Below are 24,077 nucleotides of genomic sequence, written 5' to 3'. Positions count from 1 at the left end.
GGATGCATGTATGATTATATTATGCAAACTAATAGAGGAAGAGATGTGGGTGTATATATATATATATATATATACTGTTTATAAAGCTCTCTGAAAAACTTGAAATTCTATTGATGAAGACAATTCAAAGACCAAATTGCTGAGACATTTTATATCCCCATCTCTCTCCTTGTTTTGGATTCATGTTCTTAGCTACAGTACTTCTGTGTATTTTCTGTCTCAGTCATGTCAAGAGCAGTTTGTGTCCAGCTCATCTGTTGTTGCATACATCTAAAGTCTGTATGTGTAGCCTGTAAAACATGTTGATATTTAACCGATACTGGAAATAGCTTTTAATCAACATTTCATTGCATTAGCTTAATCTGTTAATGTTATCATAGGTTTATGAAAAATATCCATGATGATTCTAGATGTACATACTACTGAGACATTTGCTGTATTTTGTTTCTTGTATCCTGACAATATTTTTTTTAGAGCAGACATATATGAAAAAAGATTTGCTTAGCAATTCCCAAAGAAAGCCAAATCATCTTTCGATGAATTATTTGTAATGTGTAAGAGTAGTTCACACATCACAATTTCCTCTCTCTTTTTTTGTGTTCTGTTATATTTACCATCATGATGCTGACATCCTTACCTTGTTTATGGGTCAATCATTCCTTAGACTTTGTGCTGGATTTTGCTGTCAGCAATATTGTTTACTCAGTTGAGAAGATGTTTCAATTGGGAAGATGTCTTTTGCAGAGTGAAGCTTATCATTCATATTCTGTTCAGTTTGCTCATGGAGTGGAGCAAATGAGCAAACTCCACTGCATAATTTGTGGCAACAATATCTATATCCTTGAAGATATTCAGAAGCTATCTGGACGTGGTCCTGGGCAACCAGTTCTAGGTGACCCTGCCTGAATAGGGGAGTGGAACTGGATGACCTCCAGAGTTCCCTTTCCACCCCAAACTTTTTGTGATTCTATGATATGTGCTGTATTCTTGTCAGATGTGCAAAAACCTGCTTTCCGTATTCGTAGATATAGTGAGCCTTCCGTTGTTATATTTTTTCAGATGAGGAGTTACTGATCCTCTGTTGCATTTCTGGCCTTTTTGAAAAGGAGAAAACTCAACACCGAGTTATCTGTCTCTTGAATCACAATTGTGTATTTCAGTAGCAGTGTGGATTATTTTAATGTGGAAACTTATTAAAAGCACCTAGAAGGCTAAATAATTTGTCACACTGTTGTCTCTTATCCTTTGCTTTACTGACAAGATTAAAGAACTTTGGGAGTAATGAGATACAGTTTTGCTCTGTGGAGCAGTGCAGATTAGACTGTACGTCATGATTTGCAGGTATTTTGTTGCTCTATCTTTAGTTACTGTTTTGGCTGATTTGCTAAGTAGAGAGGTATAAAACCTTGCTGTTCTTTCCCTCTAAGTAGTCCCAGCGGTGCTGCATGGGAGAAGGACTTATATTTCTGTTTTAATTAATCCAACATTACTGTTAAGTATATCCGCTCTGCAGTCTATATCATTCAATATGAAATTCTCTTGAGTCACAGTATATGTGCTCTGTATATATAGATATACCTCCCCTCCCCTGCCCCTCCTTCCCCAAAACAAGGATGACTGTGTTTAACAACAGAACTCGGTCTGCAGGTCCTGTCCTGTCCGGGCTTTTTTTCACAACATGTGTCTAAATATCTTCTGGAAGCTATTGATATTCTGAGACTGAGTACAATCCCTTTTTTTTTTTTCTTTTTTTGCTGTCGTTGCCCCATAATTCATCCAATGTCTGTAAGTAGGACTACATTTTAAGGTGTTACCTCATAGAGGGGAAGGGAGTGATCCTGCCAGTCCTGCGCTGTGAGGAGCTGATCTGTGTCTTTCAGACAAATCCAGTGCTGCTGCTGTGCCCCAGCAAGGCGAGTGGAGTAGCACTGATGCTGTAATAGCCAGAAGAGTTGTGCATAGCTGTGTCTTGGTGTCAAGAGGAAGAAGTAAAGGGAAATTGCTGTGTTTAGACTGAGCTGCACACTCCTAATAGTGTTGATTCCTATAATGGAATCGCTTCCCTAGAGTAGATTCCAGGATTTTCCGCTTCGTCTTTCTCTTCAAGCTCTGCCATACAACACTGCAGTGCATGGCTTGTGGTGCCATGCATGGCAACTAGTCTTCTGATTTTAAACACATTGATAGACAGGTATCAACTTACCATGTAGCCATATGGTAACAATTACAGGTGGAGGAGGAAGATGAATCTGAGCAGTATGTGTGAATTTCCAATCCAATATTTAAAGCAGTGTTGCTTCTGGGATGTGCAAGGCAACTTTGGCTGGCTGATTAAAATAGCATTATGGAAATGTGGCAGTTTGTGTCGACAGAACATCTGTGTGAGGGTAGTCACTTCCTTAGAGCTATGTAGGACCTGCCAGAGGGTTTCCTGTGCAGAGAAGTCTAGTACCATCTGCTTACCTGAAAGTTTGCCATCTCTGAGTCTGCATTATATGCTACTGCTACTTTTACTTTGTAACAGCCACTCTTTTTTTTTTTTTTCCTGGCAACTTATTTTGTATTTGAACAATTGAGAATTTTTAGACTAAGACCATACTAATGTCATGGCTATTGCTTTAAATTGCTTATGTTCTCCAGCTGTTTTTCTTCTGTTGGTGAGAGTTTTGGTGTTTACTGCTGGAGATCAGGCTGCCTAGAGGATTCAGATTGTAAAAGGAGGGAGATACCATACTAACTGTGGTACCCCTTTTGAACACAGACATCAGGAAGAAGACATTGCTTCAGTCAATATAGTTTGCGTTTTTCCGGAATGGGGCGGGGGAGAAGAGAGAAGTACGTGATTAGGAACAGGAGCCTGGAGGGCAGGGGAAAATTGAGCCAGGGCTAGCAGGGAGACTTGGTGGTAGTGAGGAGCAGCAATTTCTTTTCCTGGGAGCCCGAGATGGAAACTGCACATGGAGCAAGTACAACAGGATAGGATGACTGTGAAATGGTGCCTTTTGGTTTTCTCCCCTTTGTCCCTAAGCAGAAAGAGATCAGTGCTGTCTGAGGCATAAGAAGAGGTGGACATTGGCTGAGTAAGATACTAATCAGAGAAAGGAGACATTTGGAGGAAGGTGATACTAAGGCATAAATAAAATTTAGCATTGTAGGGACTGACTTTCTGATGGAGGAAGCGATATCAATGGGGTAAACTAGAGAAGAGGAAACCATATGGCTGAGTGAGGGGATAGAGGTGGTAGTAGGGAGTGGTTGTGGTTAATGGCTGTGTGAATTCGTATGCAGAAAACATACGTCTTATAACTTGGACTTTAACATCCCTGAACATGCAGGTCTGTAACACTTGAAACTCATGTCCTGTTCTGTGGTGCCCCCAGCCATTTAATTTTGCCTATATCCTTGCCCCAGCATCAGTGTTTGGGCAGTCAGCCAGTTAGGAGACCTGATTTGGTCTGAAATGATCCATAATTTTTCAGCTGGCTCAGCTCACTGCTGGCTGAATGGCTTGTTGCCCAGTCTCCTGAGTACCAGCATAAGGAATAAGTGAGCTTATTGTAGGGCTACTAAAGCCCTGAGAAAAGAATGTTTTGCACAGAGATGGTGACCAACATAAGGCATGTAGAGTTATAATATCCTTTATTACAAAACCCAGTATTTAGACTATTACAGTTGATCATGCTATTAATGCTGCAGTCGTACACAATCAGTTTTTAACCTAATAAAGCATGTATGGACATACAAGCATCCTTCATGCACTAGTTGACTTGTTTCTAAAGAACTGTTAATTTTCTAGTCACAGGTGTCTCTGTGTCAACACCAGGGAAGCTGTATTCCTCTACACTCTCTGGCTGGTGATGAGCAGAGGGAACCCCTGCTGATGGTGTGTAGCTCATATTTACTCAGGGATATTTTCTTACCAGCCCACACAGGTGGACTTCTCTGCCTCAGTGAAGGCAGTGTCATCGCTTCTCCAGCTGGAGGTTGTGTCTGCAAACGGGTTCCCTGTGAGTTTGTCAGAAAAATTTCCCAAAGCTTGACCTGCCATGGTTTGTGCATGCATTGGTGATCTGTGTTCTAGATGTTGTTTGGGATGTCCCATCAGTTTATCTCACTGCGTTTTTATACAGTAGTCCTCAGTTTCCATCGGATCCTTGCCTTACTACTGTTGAGACCTTTCACTTGGCAGTAACTGGGTATTAATCAGCTTAAATATAATGTGAAACTGTAGCTGGAGCCTTTTTTTCTTTTTCTGCTGCAAGCTGATATGTGTGAAACCCTGTCAAGGTATTCTTTTCTTCCTCTGTTGTTTACCTACACAATAACTGATAGAGGATGACATCTTCCTGCTATTAGCTCAAATGGTGGATCCTCTTATCTATGAAAAGCTCCAGCATTACCATTTTGAAACACTAGGATGTTAAAGTGATTGTCATAATTTTTAGTGATTGCTTCTTAGTTTCATTAAAAAACACTCCCTTACCCCATGACAATTCTATACAGCAAATGTCTTTTGTCAGCCTATTTTCTGTTGTTTCAGGCTCTGTTCTTAAGGTTGCTTATTTGATACTTTTAAAAGTCAGTAAGATGTTACTGCTCACAGTTGATGTTTAACTTTTTTTTCTGATTGTTATTTGAAACTAAATGCTTTCAAGCCCTGTTCTTAACAAAATAAAGTCAAAAGTCAGTTGATAGAGTTGTTTGCTTGTTGATTGTGTTGCTTGAAACGTTTTCATGGTCTGTTTAATGGTTTGCTTGGTTTTTTTTTTTTTTTTTTTCAAACCAAGACTAGACCAGGAGTTTCCTTCCTTCTATTCTTGATCTTCCTGGAATCACATGTTTAATGTGGGGCTTTTTGGCCAAATTCTTCTCAAGTATGTCCCCTCCTGTTCTTTCATTTCAGAACAAACTTATAATGTCTATGTAGAATGCCACAGAAGCATCATCTGTCCTACCACCTCTGGAGAATGAGGCTGTTGTGTTATATAAAATACTTAAAACATTTGTATTAAGCACTTCCCATTGCAAGGAGTAAATGCAGCTTTCTCTGTGATATGTGCTATTCTTACGTAGTGATTTCCACAAACTTTTGATAGCTGCTGGAGGAGTTTTCAAGCTATATCTTATGAACATAAACAGGTAAAATCCCGTTTCTCTTTTGCTTAAACATTCCCTCATATATTGCTGTTTCTCTGTGTCAGGTGAAATGTTAGAAAACTCTTCATAGCTTGTTAGTGGAACAAATATCACCTGTTCTCTTTTTGGGCTGAACTGCCTGAGTAAGGGCATGCTGTAATCAAGAGATGTGCTGAGAAATTCCTTTAACATGTGCATATGCAGAGGAAAAAGGAATTTTTCAACCAGCTAAGGCTCCTACTCAAAACTGATTCACTTTCTGGAGGCTATTTGGGTCCTTTCCACTACTCCTGAAGATTTTCTGCATGCCTCCAGGAACTTTTTTCTTCCTCTGGGAAGAACTCCTCTGGACTTCATTCTCGTTTTTGTCCCCATCTAATCCCAAAATTCCTGTTCAAGTCTAAGGTTATGAACCCAGCATCCCATCTTGGCACAACTCTCATGCAGTGTAGTTGGTACAGAGGATGAAGGAGTGGCAAGTCAGTATTGTAGTGCTTAAGATGTAGTACAAGCCTCTGTAGAGCATATACTGAAATACTTGCTTGTGTTGTACAAAATGTTGTACAAAATGGTACAAAATGATTAATTTTCTTTAGGTAAAAAAATATGTAAGCATTATATTTTAGAGAAAACAAACTGTTCAAAGAATGTTAAAATGTTAAGTAGTATAGTAGTTTCACATGCAATTTGTGAGTCTGCAGTGTTCAAAAGGGTAAGAATTAAGGTGTAGCAGAAACCAGTAATATTCTTGGTTTTCAGGTGTTTGAATCTATTTTTTTTTTAATTTAAAATTAGCTGTCTAAGTCTGACTAATTTTAGGATTCCACTTCATATTGGGTGGCTAAGTTATCAGCTTTTCCCCAGGAAAACTACTATCAAAGCAGCTTTGTTTATCATTGTGAAAAACAAGAATTTACAAATATTCAGTTTTGTATAGAATAAATAAAAATAAGTAATGTTTGTAAAGATTGTAGCATGGTGACCTCTGAGGAAGATGAGCTTTGATGCTTCAGACTCTGCAGCAACTTTTGTGATTTATGCCAAATTATAGAATGTACTGCTCTTATTTTCCTTCCTGGCTTCTGTTGATGGGTTTGACTCTTTGTTGTTTTTTGTTTTTTCCCTATTGGAAACTTAGTTTTGGGCAGTAGCAGTAGACTAGAAATAATATTTAAGAGCTTGATGCTGTATGTGGGAGTGCTCTGGTTCTTTTTATTTCTGCTTGAGCCTATGCTTCAGTATCTGATCTGCACCACCAGCATCAAGGGGTCTGCTTTGTCCTGTATGTAAATGTGCTTATTTATAAAAATTCCTTCTTTAATAAGACACAAAGATGACACGTTGTTCTTGCATGAGAACTCAGTTCATTGCTTTCTTAGTATCATAGGACCAGCTAAGTATTATTCTACCGTGATCAAACTGTCTTTTATATCAATGAATTATATAATATGCAAGATGGTGGTTCATACTGTATTAGAATTGACCGTGGTGAGTTGAGTTTAAATACATTGCTATGTACATGTTTAAATTTGTACAACAGCAGTGTTTCCAATGACTTAGAATGGTTTACAGTAGAAAATTCTGTGGTTTGACCTTGTTAATTGTAGTGGGATTCTGAAGTTTTGAATTAAAATTATCCTACTGTTTTTTGGTGCTGTTTGAATCCCACATCAAAATAAACCTTAGATTTCCAGATGAAGAGTTGTTAACTTTTTATCCTACCCAATTCACTTGTTCAGTACTGATTTCTTTGTCTGTTTCTTATTCCTGTAGTCTGTATGTGTTTGTCACTCCTGTTTCTTGTGACATTCTTTGATCTTTATTACTTTTAAATAAATAAAGTCTATCTCATTGGGATACTAGTTGGAAAGGAAGATCTGATGTTCCAGTCAGTATGGTGTTAGGAGACAGGAAGCTATTTAAAATCATTTTGCACAGGGCAGGTAGCACCCTTCTTCTCGTTCAGTTTTCTTGATAAAATGTGAAGAGATCCTAAATTTCCTAAAGTTTTAGTAGGACTTAGGCTTCTCAGAATACCTTTTTAGAAGTAAGCTGGATTCCTAAAAGATAAATTTCTTTTCCCTCTGTATTAGTGTTGTAAGTACTTTGACAATCAGATTTAAGACTTTGTTCTGCAGAGGCTAAGTATTCTGCACAGATGTAATTAGCTGCAGATGTTAACTCAAGTTTCTTTAATCATCAAAAAATCTGAAATAATGCCTGGTTTTGATTGTGTTTGTGCCTTGAGGCAAATGTAGTTGTATTCTCTTTTACGTTGTGTAAGTGAAACAGATCTAAATGAGATGTGTTTGATAGAGCTGTAGTGATTGAAGACTATATTGTTGAACTTTTTGCTTTTTCTAATGAAGTGTTTTTGTACCTGAATGACATTAAGACACTAAAAACTGAATGAGTTTACTTGTATATAGTCGAAAACTTGTGTAATTTGTTTTATTTGCTCCTCACTAGTGAAAATTGCATTCACTGCTGTTGTAATCTTAAAAAGTATGTTTCTTCCTGAAGTAGTTGATCTGATTCTTCTTAAAATCTGTTTCAGCTGACACATGAAACTTCTTAGTTTCATGGTTACAGTAAGCTTAAAATATTTGTGCAGTCTCTAGTGACCCTTCTTAGCATTGAGAAAGTCCTACTACTGGTGTAAGTGCAGCTGTAGGAGTGTTTGTAGAAAACATCTGCTTTTCTTCACTGGTAAAACTTAAGCTGACTGTAGCAGCTATGACAGTGCTTCCAGGTCCCAAGGAAGTCACTGACTTGAGCTTGGCACCCTCCTTTTTTTGCACTGGTGCTTGGAATAATGTGGCTGGCACAGAGGTGAGGAAAAAATGCCTTTGCTAATGGTCACAGCACTTGACAGATTCTCAAGAAAAGTTTTACCAATTCTGTTCATGTCAACATTCATAACATCAGATGCAGATAATTTCCAAAGGAGGATCCCTTGCCTGCATAGGTTTTGTTTTGTTGGTTTTTTTTTTGCTCCATCAAAGGTTATGCATGTTCCACATTTGATCGTATAATCTGTAGTGTTTTATTTTTAACTGGAAGGTACATTTTCTTTTTATTATGGTTATGAAAGAAAAAAGAGATGTCTCATATGTTCATGTTCTTTATTAATGAAATATTTCCATATGATGATTCATGAAGATGTTCCAAAATCTTATAAAAGATGCCTAGGAATACTCAGGCTCTTTTTGACTTGCAGTTTTGCAGAGGATTTGGTCTTCATGTGTAAGAGATGTGCTTCAACTCTCCACTATCTTCTGCAAGTTCTGTGTACCCACTCAATCTGTGTTTTTGAAATTCTCTCTAAATATATTTCCCCGAGGATTTTGCTTATCCTCATTCCAGAGCAGCTTCCAAAGGCCATACCTTAATAATGAGACAAAGGAAAACAATTGGGAAGAGACAGCAAAGGATTAACAAGCAGCAGCTGGTCATCTTTAACATATTGGACATCTGGAAGTAGCTATGTTTTTCGATTGTCTAAAAAAATACATATAATGAGTTAAAGTTGAAGGGAAAAAAAGTAGAGAAAGGCAGTCTAAGGATGCCAGTAGTTAAGTGGATTGTCTTCCTAGGTGAATTGCTGTATGAAAGGAACAAGATCAAGCTCTGAGGGCTTGTAACTGTATGGGTTAAGAAAGACTGAATTTAAAATACATGGAAACTAAGCAGAAAGAATGCGCAGACAGCGGCAATCTGGGCAATGGAAAAGTTTCCATTGCTGAACAAAAGATGTGGAAAGAAGATTAAAAGTTAAATTACATTTGGCTTGAAGGTGACACCTAACTATCTACAAAGACATGTCAGAGGCTGAGGTTTTGGTTTAGACAAGAGAGCAGATCTGAAACAGAATCAGTGAGCTTCCACGATAGAGATGAGAGATTTAGAGACCAAAGTGGCTGACAGCCCAGATTCTTGGTCTAAGATTTGGCTGCAAAAGAGATCAATTAGGGACATGATTTCACAGAAGTGGAAGGAAGTTTTATTTGGAGGAGGTCTACAGGAACTTTAGTAGGAGGTATTTAGTATTTAAGGAGAGTTCCTGTGTCAGTGCATTAATTCTCACTTCTCCCTGGCATGGTCCAAATAAGTCAAATGATGCAAGTGAGGAGGACTGGCTTTCAGAGTGGTGGCCCCGCCTTTGCAGAAGACCAAGGAAGCAAAGTAGCCTAAGTTGGTACAAATAATAGTAAAGAAAGGCAGGAAATAGGAACATGAAAAAGGTCAAAAGGCAAACTGAAACTGAATGGAGAGGGATAGGAGTTGAATAAGGACTCTTATCTCACGTTCCTTATGTTTGAGGAGCATTACTCATGTTCACATGCAAATCTAACCACTTACTAGAAATAAATTCTACTGTCATTTTTGTTGAAAAGAAACCACTCAAGGAATCTATTATTTGGTTTAATTTTCTGGGCTATGAATCATAGAATTATAGAGTATCTTGGGTTGGAAAGGACCCGCAAAGGTTCATTGAGTCCACTCCTGGTCCTGCACTGGACAACCCCAAGAATCACACCGTGTGCCTGAGAGTGTTGTCCAAACACCTCTTGAACATCCACTTTCCTGGGGAGCCTGTTTCAGTGCCTGACCACCCTCTGCTGAAGAACCTTTTCCTAATATCTAGCCCAAACCCCCCCTGACACAGCTGACAGGCTGGTGGTGCTTTGCCTGATGCCCCCAGGGCAGGGTTGGCCCTCCTGGCTGCAGGGACACTTGGACTCATATTCAATGTGATGTTGACCAGGACTCCCAGGTCCCTTTCCACAGGTTTTCTGTATCTGGAAAAGTTTAACAATAATTTTTCAAAGTGAATTAGATCTGTTCCGTTCTGATGTCATAATGAACTGTTATCTCCCGTAAGGGAGAAGGGTTGAAATGGGAATATTCTGCATTTTGGCTATTCCTAGGCCACCAGTACATACATGCACAAGTAACTATAACACGTGTATTACGTGTAGGTATTACTGTCTTAACTAAAACAGTGATCAGGTAGGATGTTTGCAGATAAATAAAAGCATAATGTTCTTAAAATAGTTTAGAACATCAACAAAGAACAGGTTGACTTTCAGTCTTCTTTTTTAAATAACAAAAAATTTTTACTACTAAGTTATCACCTGTCTACTCTGACTGTGCTAAAGTTTCAAGCTGTTTCCATCTGCAAGGGTATTTTAAGCAAAGGTGAAAACATATTTAGAAACTGTGTTTTGGACAAACACTGTGTTAGAGAGAGGATTTTGGGACAACATATTCCCTTGCAAACATGCACAAGATTGTTCTTAAAAGTCTGGTTGGAAAGTCTTTATAACCAGTACTTTGACACAGTGTTTTCGATACACTTACTTTACCTTCATTCCTGCAGGATTCACTTATTTTCTGATAAAAACATTCCTTTCTAACCAGTGATCTCTGATTAAGTTCATTACCTGAGGAAAAAAACTTCAGTGAAATAAATACAACCTTAACTTGCCTTGAAAGGGAAATGGTAAGTAGCAGCCTCACTGTTAACAGTAGTGGAGCTTACCCCTTTAGCTGTCACAGGCATATACAGATCTGGTACTCCTTCCTGAGCATATTTTCTGCTGCATCAGAGCAGCCCAGCAAATTGGGAGGAAAGTGGTTATTTCTTCAAGATGATCATGATGAAAACCAAACATGGGAAAAAATAATGAAGCCTCCTCCTCTGTACACACTTGACAATAGAGAGTAATGCAGCCATCCAGAAAGGAGAAAAACACAACTGCTCCTTTTTTCCAGTTCTTTCTCCTTCAGACTCTCTTCATGTGAGGGGTAGTATATCTCTCCAGTTGTGAGATACATAGATTTGTATGTCCTTGTATGTTGTGACTTTATGTTCTCTGTATGCTGGGAGGACACGATGAGGTTGTAGGTGTTATAAAATCGTGTATGCTGCAAGATTGGAGTAAAAATGACATTTGTAGTTAATGTGTGAAATGTTTTTTAGGCGCTGACTCTCAAAGATTTAGTAGTTTTTTGGGGTTTTTTTGTTGTTTTTTTAAGTAGTGGCTGTTTTTCTATTTTACTGTCTCTGAAAGCCTCTGGTTGAAGATCAAACTTGACCAAATCGTAAAAATTCAGAATTTCCACACTGGAGGTTGTTTCTGAATAACAGGCTTACACAAATATTTATGTGCTTTGACAGTTCTTGCCTATCCACTTGCTGAAGCTCCAAATGATAATAAACTGGATGTCCTTTTGCTATAGTTGAGCCAGTGGTCTGCTTTTTTAGTGGAGAGAACAGTTGCTGGTGGCCAGTTTGCTTTTCTTGACTCCATTCTAATTTTTATTTTCTTTTTTTATCTTGAATCTTACAAAGAAATTTGAAAACATTTTTACAGATTTTTTTTTGCAGTTCACTTTCTAAAGAGCATAGGAAAGACTTTGTTTAAAGTCATTGTCTTGGCAAGTGAAGCTGTTCAGAAGGCTCACTACTGTGTACATAATTAAAGCACATTAAATTTTGGTTAGTGATTTGCTTATCAAGCATTATAATTTGTGGTCTTTTCCGAATGATATTTAGACAGTTTTTGGACACTTTGAGGACACTTTCAGTGTTCCTGCATAAGCAGCTGCAATAGTTAATTGCAGTGATTGTTTAAAATACTTGCACCTGTTTCCAGTTTCAGATTCCAATTATTAGATCTATTTATGGTTTTTACTGGCAAAAATAGTCTAATCACAAGTTCTTTTAATAGCATTCCTTGTTTTAAACTAGCTTCTCCTGTAGTTTTATTGTGCTTGAATCTCTGTTTTGAGACTTTTGAATAAGCTTTTGGGATGACTAGAAGAAAGCAGCTTTCTGTTAGATAAGGTTTTTGAAGATTTACTCAAATACTCTAAATTTTAAGTTTACTTATGTTGCTTAGAAGCGGGGGTGGGATACAGAAACAGTTTGACACGTTTTGGTATATGTGTTTATGCTGGGATTCTTTCCAATCTTATATTTTTAGATTGATTCTTTCTGAGGTCTCTTTAACTTTGAGAATTTTGAATGTAGTGCTATCTACATGTATTAAACTGCTGCTTACCCTTTCTTATGCTGGCTGAGAAGCTTGTTGGTGACTTGAGGGGGTGTCAGCTGCTCACACATATCCAGTCTTCTCATTAACTTTATTCTGTATTTTCACTTAGTTCTTGTTGCTTAAGAACTCAGAAGAAACATGTGGTATTGATTTTAGGAGTGTGATTTTTCTTCTATTAGAGCCGTGTTCATGAATATATTTGGTAAAATATGTCTTCAGCTGGCACATAGAATATGACATATCTTGTCGTTCCTGCTGTCCATCATTGGTAATTGCACTGAGAGTATGTGTCTGCAGAAGAAGCTCTTGTACTATCTCCTGTAAACTCCCTCAAATACCTGTTGACCTTTCTCTTCATCTTACTGTTTTCTTATGTTTATCTCAAAATGTCACTTCCTGGAAGGAAAGCTTTGAGCTGATCATACAGTTAGCGCTAGAATTTTTCACCTCTGTTGAGTCTTCTTCTGATTGACTGAAGGAAAGCAGACTGTCATTCAAAACTCCTTAATGACTCTAATTGGATTATATTGCTGGAGAAATCAACAGCTTTTGTGTATTTATGCAGTGGTGTCTGCAGTGTAGACAGATGTAAGTTCAAACCTTGTTTTCTGATTTCTGGCTGTTTCATGCAGTTTGAATCTAGATGATTCAAATGACTTGAATCGATGAAGTTGGTAGAGTTATGGAGCTTTTATTATTCCTGTTGTATGCAGCACCTGGGACTGAAAATTCGAAATAAAGTTAAAAGCGAAATCTTCCTGGCACTTGATCTTGATGGTGCAAAATTGTGAAGGTGCACAAAGCACATCACCAGTGACTCATTCCAGTGAGTCAGTCACTGTAACTACTAAAACTTCATTAATCTTTTTCACTCAGGGGAATTGTATTTGGGGACATGCAGGTTAACTGTGGGGTTTACCAAAAGTATTTTTATTTATTGATAAAGCACACCCATTGTAAAGCATCTTCAAATTAGGGTTGTGTGACTATACCTTGAACATATTTTTACTAAGGTCTGAGATAAATTGTTACCATTTTTTTTTGAAAAGCTCAAGCATTTCAGTGATGGTTGATGATTCTTTTGCTTTGCAAAAGAATTCCAGTATCTAGTAACAAAATGTTAGTAAATTTGATCAGAAAATAAAGACTGTCACTTGCCTTCAGAAACTGAGTTTTGAATATGAGAAATGTACCTCCAAAATACGTTATTCCCACACTGAAATATTTTGATTCTTAACCATTCAGTAACACTCCCGATTTCTCATTCTTTGTCAGCCCCTGTACATTCTTTGGCTCCTGTACAGCTGCTGTCTCTTGGTGAGAACATGTCTCTTGGTGTGGGAAGGATGTCTTGTTCTGGCGACCTCATTCTCTCTAACTGCATCTTACACAGAGCCCTCTGCTAGCCTTGGAAAAGCTTCCCAAGGTTTCAAATCTTTCAGGTGGTAGAAATTTTCATCTGTTTTTGTTATTGAAAATTGAGCACATTTACTGCCACACCGAAATGTGAGTAACTTTTACAGGAATACAGGGAAGTTATTTCTCCATAAAAGTGGGTCATAGTAGAAGTAAAAGTTATCCTAAATGGCATTACTTGTGTTTTCTCTTTTTATAATAGCGTTTTGCCACTTTGAAGGTTGTTTCTTTGCTACTCAGTTGAGGGAGAGAGGCACTGATACTGTTTGACTGTATTAATGAGCTTGGATTTGACAGTCAAATTGAGGAGCTCAGTCCTTTGCTTTTTTAATGTTTGGGATGTTAATGTTTTAATATGGATGTGACCAGAGTCATATTGAGAAAAGTGGCTGAAAAACTTCCATTTAAAAGCCCTTCAGTCAGCGCATCTATTAAAATGTTACTTTGTGTTTCTAGTACTGAAATATTGAAGGTAATAATGCTGCTATAATTTATTTTAGATGTAAACCTAATAGCACTTCAGAAAAATGTAAGGGCTGATAAAGTACTCTTTGTGTAACAATGCATTTTTTACCTAGTGCTTGTTTTAAATCCCTACAGCTTTTTTTGACATTAGTCATTGGACAACTCTGTATTTTAAAGAAGCTTGAAAAGGTTGTGCTATATTGAGAGATCCATGTGTATCTTTCTGATGCCTTGAAATAATTTAGAACTGGAATGGGCCATTTTTGTCTGTTGTTAGAATAATCTCTTGTTTAAACCAGGCTTTAAAACAGCACTCTTTGTTTTGAGTGTGAATCTTAAAACTTTATCTGATCATTAAAGATCACATTGTAAGATACTGCTTAAAACCAAGATGGTGTTAATTTTGTTGACAGTGAATTTCAAAATCACGTTTTACTAAAAGCTCTTATACTCCTAAATGGCTTTATAATTAATTCTGCTTTTAACCTTTGGGGTTTAAGGACTGTACTGATTGGAATAGTTTGTTCTGAATTCAAGAGAAAACATGCTGCAGTGGAGGTTGGTAATAAAAGAAGTGGCTGTGAATTTTTTCTTTTTTTTGGTAGTGGTTACTTTACTTCAGATCTTGGCAAGTTGTGTATGATCTATTTATTGTGCAGAAGGTGAGGAAGAGACCTTCTGATTTATTAAAAAAAAAAAAAAAGGAGTGTTTGCTAGATGTGCCTCTGCACACATCCTGTATTTGAAGTACAGGATGTAGGTCTTTTCCTCTCTAAATTCTTGAGTGGACAAGCAAAGGTGCTGAGACATAATCTAGAAAACTCCTATGATACATAATTCCACAATAACGTCACTGATGTGTGTGGTGTTCTTTTGGGGTTCATGGCAAAAATAACTTAGGATTGTGCACTAACATAATACGGTAAACTTGTCTGAATCATTGGAATTACTTAGAGTAAACCAACTGGGGATGTGGATTCTGTTTTGAAGCTGCAGTTTGTTTATAAGCAATATGTTTTTAGTAATGAGATGCTGACTGGCATTTGTGTCTCTAGAGAAGAAGAGGAACGTCTGAGAAATAAGATCCGAGCAGATCATGAAAAGGCTCTGGAAGAGGCTAAGGAGAAATTGAAGAAATCACGTGATGAAATTCAAGCTGAGATTCAGACAGAGAAGAACAAAGTAGTGCAAGAATTGAAAAAGAAAGACAGCAAACCACTGCCCCCTGTTCCTTTACCAAATCTAATAGGGATAAACAGTGGAGAACCAGCAGACCCGGATATCCGAGAGAAGAGGAACAAAGTTAAAGAGGTAAAGATGATGTGGTCCTCTGTGTTCTTCTATCTGATAGCAGTTATTTGTATGGCATTTAGTTGCTATGATTTACACTAAAAAGAAAAGAAAAACAGGTCTACAAATCTTTTAATAAACAATAAGGTAAAAGTGCACAGGTATTAATGAGCATCAGCATTATTGCTTCTTTTTCCTTGTGTTGGAGTGTTAATATTTCACTGGATAACAACGTAAAAATTATTTTAAGGATTTCTTCAGCTTGGTGGTATGAGTTCAAAGTGAGTTTCTTGTTAACTCGTTGAACAGTAACAAGAACATCTTTAAAGTAGAGCATGACTTTGTCAGCTTCCTTTCAAAGAATGGGTTATGTTACTGTATCACAGGACAGTTTTAAAAGTTTAAAAAGCAGATTGAAAAGATAATTTTTTAGACACACTGAAGTTTTATTTTGAAAAGCATATGAGTATTTGTAATAATTTTCAAGTATTAGCAGAAGGTCTTTTATTTCCTTATGAGTTAATTTAAGTAGCTTGAATGTTTTACAGGTAAATGACGTAAACTAAGATGTTTGCTTAGGCTTTTGATTCTGTGGCAGCTTATGCTGTGGAAATTACTGTTTCTGGTCTTACCCTCTCCACTCCTGATTGGGCATGAGATTTGTTGCCCTCTTTTGCCCTGACAATGCCAATTTCCTATTACTATTGCCAGGCATTTTTCTGAGTCTGTACTTTTAACTAATACAGCAGAAATCTCGTATGGCCTTATTTTTCTTTTTCTTTCCTACAATCTGATTAGTTTTATGCCTAAAAATCGGGTTAGCAAGCGGAAATGGTTCAGCCAGAGTTAGACAAGCACAGGCTCTGTTATTAAAGAACATCCAGGACCACAGCACTTAGTATTTACATCAGCTAAATCTTCTTTAAAATTCTGAGTTTAGTTAGCTCATAAAACCAAACAGAGATCAGTCATACACCTGTCCTTGGCACAGGAAGGAGTTGTAGTTGAAGTGTGTGCCATGCTGTGGGTAGATCACCCAACCTGGAATTTTAATTTGAATATTAATGATAACTAGATGGAATCCACTCTTACCAAGTAATGAACAACTGCTTATGATACACGAGAGATACAGCGTGGAACCGTAACACTGTTGGTAGCAGTTACTATATACGGAGCTGTATCACAATTTGAATCTCTGAAGTAGCAAATCCTTCCCCACAAGATGTGCCCATTAGTGATTACTGCAGAAGTACTTCTGACTGAGAAGTTGTGTGTGGAATATTGGACCTCTTTTACCCTGCTTGGTTAGGGCTGTTTCCCAAAGGACAGCACTGAACTGTGGATTTGAAAAGGCTCTACCACTTTTCAAGCCTATGTCTTCAAACATTTTCAGTAAGAATATACAGGGTATTTTGCTTTTCAAAATGTCTCTGTAGGGTGAAGATGAACAGTGAATGGGTATGGTCATGTAGTTGTCAACACTTCTTAATTTTTACTACAGGTTACTGTAGTTAAACACCTTTGCCACTGATGGATTTAATGGATGGAATAAAATTGAGTTGACCAAGAACTGCAAAATTACTGCACACAACTAACAATGAAGAACTAGCTGGAAGAAATTATCAACCAAAGTTCCTCTAGATCAAGCCTGGAATTGGAGGGAGGGTTGAAAATTGGTATTTACATTTCTGAGGTTGTTTGGTCAGAATGTAGACTGAGAGGAGATGATGAGCTATAGGTTAATACAGAATGGCGATTTTCTTGGTGTCATGAATAAGTAGTAAAATTTGGACAATTCTTGCTGATCTAAACCTGAGGGTATATCTATTTGTAAGGAATTCAGGGTAGTTTGTGAGGATCACTAGGTTATAGTTCTGGTGATCCTTAACTGTAGTTGCCCCACACCTCGTGATGTAAAAGGCTTACTCCTTTTTTTGGTGATCAGCCTACGTGTGAGTCACTCTGACAATCTGTGTTTCTGTTGCATAACTTGTTGATGACTACTGTTGTGGTTTCTGAGGTGTAACTTTTCATAGCCAGACAAAAGGTTTTTGTGGGTCTATGTATTGGGTAGGTAAGTCCTTCAGTTAGGATAATAATGCCTTTGTACTATGCAGTCTTCAGTTGTGCGACCACTTTGCTTGAACAGTCCAGGATCGTACTAGTATGACTGAAATTTGTCTTTGTGTGAATTACCTTCGTTGAATCAGTCTTGTTCTGGTACTTGTTGGTACCAGGTGATTTCCAGAATTTTTAATTTTTTTTCATGCAGGGCAGCAGATTATCACTTCTACAGCAGATATGAGAAGACATAAAATACAGGGGCAGAAGGTCTTCTAGGGAGAGCAGTCAAATGATAATGCTGAGGAACCCATGTTGGTACAGTGTCATTTTTTTTGGCTTTTGGGTCCTCTTCTGGATTTTGGATCTGCTATGTTGCAATGAATACAATGTGGCTGAGATAAAACATGTATTGACAGTGTCAGATGGATAATATTTTGCCTGAAACCTGTTTTTGGCAGCATCAGATGTCTCAGAGAAGGCTTTAGTGATTCCAGAGACGTGAAGTGCATTTTGAAATATGTTATGTTCATCACTGAGTTGCTCTCTCACTGTTTTATGTAACCAGTATAGACTAATGCACATTGTCTTGGTAGATGAGATGGAGACTTAGCAAAAAAAAGAACAAGTTTCAGGAGGCAATCTCTCTTAACATTGGTCTGCAACTAGCACATATAGCATTTGTGACATGCAAGACATTATAGTTGCCTGGATTGAGGCCTAAAAATTAGCACAGGGAAGCTCCTAGCTCTTTGAAGGCTGCATATCTGGCTTTGGAATTCCAGGGGGTCCCAGGAAGGCATTTGACCTATGCCTTGGTTTACTGTAAAGTGTCCTTGTGCATGTTTCAGGAGCTTCACTCTCAGAGAACAGCTTTAGGCTGTTTAAATGCATGAAACTAATGATGTTATTCAGCCTGTTTCACCTCTTATCAAATGGTGGTAAACTGTGTAGAATTAGGCTGAATGATGGGGACAGTATGGAACACACACCACACACGGGATCTTTACAGTTGTGAGAAAGGCTGGAAAATTTTCAAATGAGGATTTAGTTTCTATTATTTTTACAGTAAATTTATTACCAATTTTTGTTTCCAAATAGCAGCTTGATAAAGTCTTTTTTTTTTTTAACAGATCTCTGTATAAAAAGTAATTTCTCAGTACTTAAATATTTTAAAAAGTCTTACTTTGATTTCAAAAAAATGCATATAAAAGAAAAAAAATTGTGTAATGCTCTTAAGAGAGCTTTGTAAAACATTTGAAAGCTTTATATAATAACAATGCTTGCTGAGCACAGAGAGGGAGCCTTCTTAAGGTTGTGAAATAAACTGGGAGCAGAATCTACATCTTCTTGGGGGTTTTTTTGTGTCTTTGGTTCTGATAATTATATGTAGTGTTACATTGTATTCTCAAGTATAATTAATTTACAGAATTGCAAAATTTGTCTGTCTTCTAGCTAACTATTCAGTTATTCCAACAAACAGTATTTATGAATTGGCTGATTATTTTAGATGCACAATGACAACTTCGAGAACTAAAGGTTTTCCACCTGCTTACAATATGTGCTTTGTAGTATATTAGCTTGTTGTTCTGGCTTTTAAAAAATGCTATGATGTTTAATTAACTGGTATTTTAAGAACAAACATCTGAAAATTTTTTCAGATTCTTGCTGCTACACTTTAGCTTTCTATTAATATTTCAGTGGGTTTTTATAGTATATAAAAGAAGAATGTTGGAAGTAGAAAATGTTCTTTAAGATGGTAGAAGTAAATTGTATAATCTTACAAAAAGATTTTAAGGCATCTCTTTTTGTTGTGGTTAATGCAGAGAAATTAAGAACAAAAACTCATCTTTTGGAAGTCACTGACTTCCCTTCCAAGGTAAATTAGATATAAATTGCTTGAACACTTGGAATTTTTGGCACTTAATTTCCATTATTATGTCCTTTAAATGATCAGAATATTAATTTTTTTCCTCTGCAGTTTAAATGTAATCATTACATAGTGCTCTGTAGTCTATAATGAGTTTTATTTCCTTTAGAAGTTAAATTTTACCCAGTCAAATAAGGAAAACTTTGTAATTTTTTTCACCCTAGTCAGGGTTCAGGTTTTCTTTACTTTCAGCATGTCATAGTGCTATCTTACTGCCAGCATTCATTTTGGGCTAAAGTAGTGTATTTCACCCAGTAATGGTACTAATCCCATGCAGGTGATCCTTCCTCTCTCCTCAGCACCAGTGAGGCCACACGTGGAGTTGTGTGTCCAGTTTTGGGCTCCTCAGTATGAGAGAGACATGAGCATACTGGAGAGGGTAGAGCAGCACAAAGATGCTTAAGGGACTGGAGCATCTCATCTGAGCAAAGGAGGAGACAGCTGGGACTGTTTGTCCTGGATGAGAGAAGGAATCTTGCCAGTGTATAAAATAGCTGAAGGGAGGGTACAAGGAGGATGGAGCCAGGCTCTTTTCACAGTGACAGGCACAAAGGTAATGAGCACAAATTGAAACACAAGAGGCTCCATCTGAACATCATAAAACATTGTTTATTGTGAGGGTGACCCAAGCACTGGAACTAGTTGCCCATAGAGGTTGTGGAGTTTCCCTCCTTGGAAATACTTATAAAATGACTGAAAATGGACCTGGGCAGCTTGTTCCAGATTACCCTGCTTGAGCTGGGAGGTTGGACCAGATACCCTCCAGAGATCCCTTCCAACCTCAAGCAGTTTGTGGTAGGATGATGTTTGTTGAATAACCCTGGCAGCTGAAAGAAGGCTTCTCTAGAATGTTACACAAGTACACATAGTAAACTTAGGAGTGAAATAATAATGTTCTAGGTTTCAAAGAGACTGGAAAATATCAGTTCTCTGGAGCTTTTATTCTATTACTTGTTCTGTATTTGTTGAGATGTGCAGTCATGTAATTAGGCAATGCTACTTCTAAATGCACTTTTTTTAAATTGGGCTCAAGGGAGGTGTGGTGTTCACACAGACAAGCTACTTATGAAGTGACTGAAGGTGCTGGCTGTAGAACATGCTTGTGCAGTTTAAAAGCTGTTATGTTTAATGAGATGGGATAGCAAGGCGGTATCTTATTACTTTCTGATAAGCTGTTTTCAAGGCAGCAAAATTTTAGTTATCCTGCTTGTCACAGATTTCTGATAAAAACAAAAAGCGGAGAAAGACATTTAAGCAAAAGATGTTGTGAAATGGACATCCAGGGAGTATGGGTGCCACAGGTAAGGTTCATAGAATCATAGGATAGTTTGGGATGGAAGAAACCTTTGAAGGTCATCTAGTCAAACTTGAGATTCTCTTGCTACACTTGCAGAAGGAGTTACTGTTAATTTTGGATGCTTTGCACAATTGAGGAACAAGGTCCTGTCTGGGAAGCTGGGGATGTTTTAACTTGAGTTCTTTGCTGGTGAACTTCCTTCGGCAGAAGTTTCCGTTGATCCTCTTTTAAAATTAGAGTTATAATATATTGCCTCTTAGAGGGGAATGTTGAAAGTTAATTTATTTAATATTAGTGGAGGCAATTTTGGAAATACTTCTAGGAAGGTGCCAAGAAGAAAAGTGATTAAAATGTATTTTCATCATGGTCTCTGGATGATACTCAAGAGGCTGTTAATAGTGTTGAGAAGTAACAAGTTGTTTTATAAGCAGCAAAACTAGAGCTTTTCTGTGGATTTTTGACCTAGATCCCCTTGTACTACCCTCTGCTCATCATGCACATATTGCTGTGAATGTCCTCTTATCTTCCTGTTTGGCTGCATGAGTTGCAATGTGTTCCATACCTGCTTTAGAGATACCTGTGTGCTAAATGCTGCCCCTCTGAATGAATAAAGGGTTGAATTATAACTGCCTTTGTCTCCGTCAGGGTATTAATTTGTGACTGTTTACCTTATCTAGCCACAGGTATTTTTTTTTTCTTTCCTTCTCCGCCCCCCCAAAAGTACAGTATCTGGTTCCTCCAACTCTTTAAAATCACGTATGAAATTAGAAAATGGATTCAAAGGCTACTGCAAATGTATGTGTCAAATGACAGATGTACAGACAGCAAGACTGCATAAGCCTTGTTCTTTTAAGAAATCAGGTTAAAAGTAGTAAGTGTCCTTTTACCTGAGTTCTATTTAGTGTACTTATTGAGAAAAGAACTGAGTAGAAGAAAGAAATACTTAATCATCTGGAGATCTTTTTATGCTGCCTAACTCCTCTTTTCATAGTTACTATTCATACAACTTCCAATGGTAATCTCGTTTACTGTTTGTAATTGCAATGTTTCTTATCCAGCCAAATACACTGCCTTCTGTGACTGGGGACCTTTTTTCAACATCTGAAACCAATTTAGAACAATTTCATTATTGCTGACACTTCATACTCTTTGTTTTCTTGATCAAACTTTCTTGGACTTCTAGTTGGTTATGGCACCAGTTTTTAATAATCCACATCTGTTAAGAGTTTTGCACTGTATTTTGTAGTGCACTGTTCCTGACTTAGATCCCAGTGGAACTGAAGGACATCAGCATTATGATCCAACTTTTCAGTGTTTAACACTCACTGCAGTGTTTGTATAAAATATATACACATATTTTATATGTAAGTGTGCATATAAAAATGTCTTTGTATCTGTACATATGTATACATACACATTGTTTGTTTTGTGTGCACACTATTTGGATTCTCTGTGCTCTGGATTCTCCAATGTAATTCAACATTATGAGGACAGGTAAGTTGGCTTTCAGCTAGTTTCACCGCACTTCTTTAAAGTTTATCTTAAGTAGTGAAATCTGTAAATTAAGGATAAAATCTTTTTGATCAAATTGGTAAATTAATTTTCCGTGGATATATTCGAATGAGTATTTTTCAATTAGCACTTTGGCCAGTACAGATATGTTAGGAGCAGCCCTGCGCAAAGTTCTGTCCCAGCTTGTTGGAAATGATTGTATAAAGAGCTCATTTTACATTTGTGAATCATTTATGCCTATGAGAAGTTTTCTAGGTTGGTGTATTTATTTTGCTGAAACAGAAGAATGAAAATAAAGCTTGGAGTTTTATGTGCAGTATTTCAGCTGCACATCCTGGATAAGTTGCTTGGCTGGTAACTTAAAATGTTCTGCTCATGAAGAATGCAAATTTTTGTTTGAGGGTATTTTAAAAATGAATCAATTTATTCAAGTTGTAGCAATGACAGAATTCTCCAATGCTCGTGCACTGTTGGAAGCATCGTAAAAATTCAAGGTCTTCGTTATTAAAGTTATCTTTTTTCCAGACCATTGTGAGAATAACCTGTCTTTCAACGTGAATTAAGTGATTTAGCACATTTGCAGCACTTAATATTCATAAATGCAAAATAAAATCAAAGAAATAAGGAAATATTTCACTTCCCTGATATAATGAGACAAACAAAAATGAGCAAAACTCCAGGTAAATTACTTATCTTCAGAACTGGGTATATCTAAAGGCTCCCTGAAATCTCATTGACCTTTTTTTTATTTGTATTTTATATGTCATTTATTCCCATACAACAGAAAAGCTCATAGCAAAAATCATGAATTATGGCTAGATGGAAGATATCTCTATTTTAAATTTTACAAGATCTAATAGACCAGTGATATTATGTTTATTTTGCAGCTATGGGGACTTTGATTGGAAGACCAGAACATCCTGCTATGCTTTTGTTAGTCATCTTTACATAATATCTCCTGTAGGCTCCTCTGTGTTTCCCAGAGCAACTCCATAGAATATATGCCAGTGTGTTCTTATCATACAGTTTTCCTGATAGTGCTACCTCTCAGTTGTTGATATTAACAGTGTAATTGATACACAATATGAGCTGCTGGTAGTTGATGAGTAACCTCTCATGGTGTGTTCCATGAAGACATAGACCGTCTACATACAATACTGAAATACCCAAAACTTGAAACAGTTCACTCTAACTAGTCTACTTTGAGATTTGGATTCCTGATTTGCATTACTGGCATCTATTCTTATTTTCTGCTTTGTTACCCGAGCACTGGTGGCTAACAAGGCTAACAAGGGGAGATCAAAGAACTGCAGAACACTATGCCTGCTGATGAACTGCCGATTAACAGATAACTCAGTGGGGAATAGAATCTCTGAGCACACAGATATGTAAGATTTCGTGCTGCATTTTATTGATGTCATCGTGCACAAAGCTACAGAAGATCCCTGAAAGGGTCAGCAAACATGTGAACAAGGGAGATAGGGTTAGATACATAATTTTTCAAAAAATGTTGGGCAAGGTTTATTGCTAGTAGATATTGAACTAAGCAACTGTGGGATGGAGGATAGTTTCTCTGTTTGCCTGAAGAAATTGGTTAGAAGGCAGGAAGTGGAGACTACAGATAAATGGTGCTGGAGGCCACAGAGGACGTGTGCTGGGGATCCGTGCTCTGAATTATACAAATAAATTATTTAGAGTTTGAAAATGGATGAATATGGTAACTGCTGCCAATGTGAAGAACTGCAAAAAACCCTTATGGGACTGAGTGATTTTTCTCCCCTTTTATTTCGCAGCTAAATGTAGAATGATGCATATTGGGGCTGGGAGAGGGAGAGATTCCAACTTCATGCTTAATATGAAAAGGTGTGAGGTGACTTATTACCACTTTAGAATGAGAAATTGTATT

At 37.3% G+C, this 24,077-nt stretch overlaps 1 protein-coding gene across 1 annotated transcript in view; it reads left to right on the top strand.

The window, feature by feature from the left end:
- Positions 1 to 24,077, top strand: part of MAN1A2 (mannosidase alpha class 1A member 2) — a 131,844-nt gene that overhangs the window by 13,499 nt on the left and 94,268 nt on the right. Inside the window, exon 2 of the mRNA XM_027653543.1 lies at positions 15,137 to 15,392. Coding sequence (XP_027509344.1) covers positions 15,137 to 15,392 — 256 coding nt within the window. The remainder of the gene's footprint in view (positions 1 to 15,136; positions 15,393 to 24,077) is intronic.

Source organism: Corapipo altera, unplaced genomic scaffold (genome assembly GCF_003945725.1).
Source record: "Corapipo altera isolate COAL_440 unplaced genomic scaffold, ASM394572v1 61, whole genome shotgun sequence".
Classification (NCBI taxonomy): domain Eukaryota; kingdom Metazoa; phylum Chordata; class Aves; order Passeriformes; family Pipridae; genus Corapipo; species Corapipo altera.
Note: the sequence above shows the minus strand (reverse complement) of the source record. Positions and strands in the feature narration are given on the sequence as shown.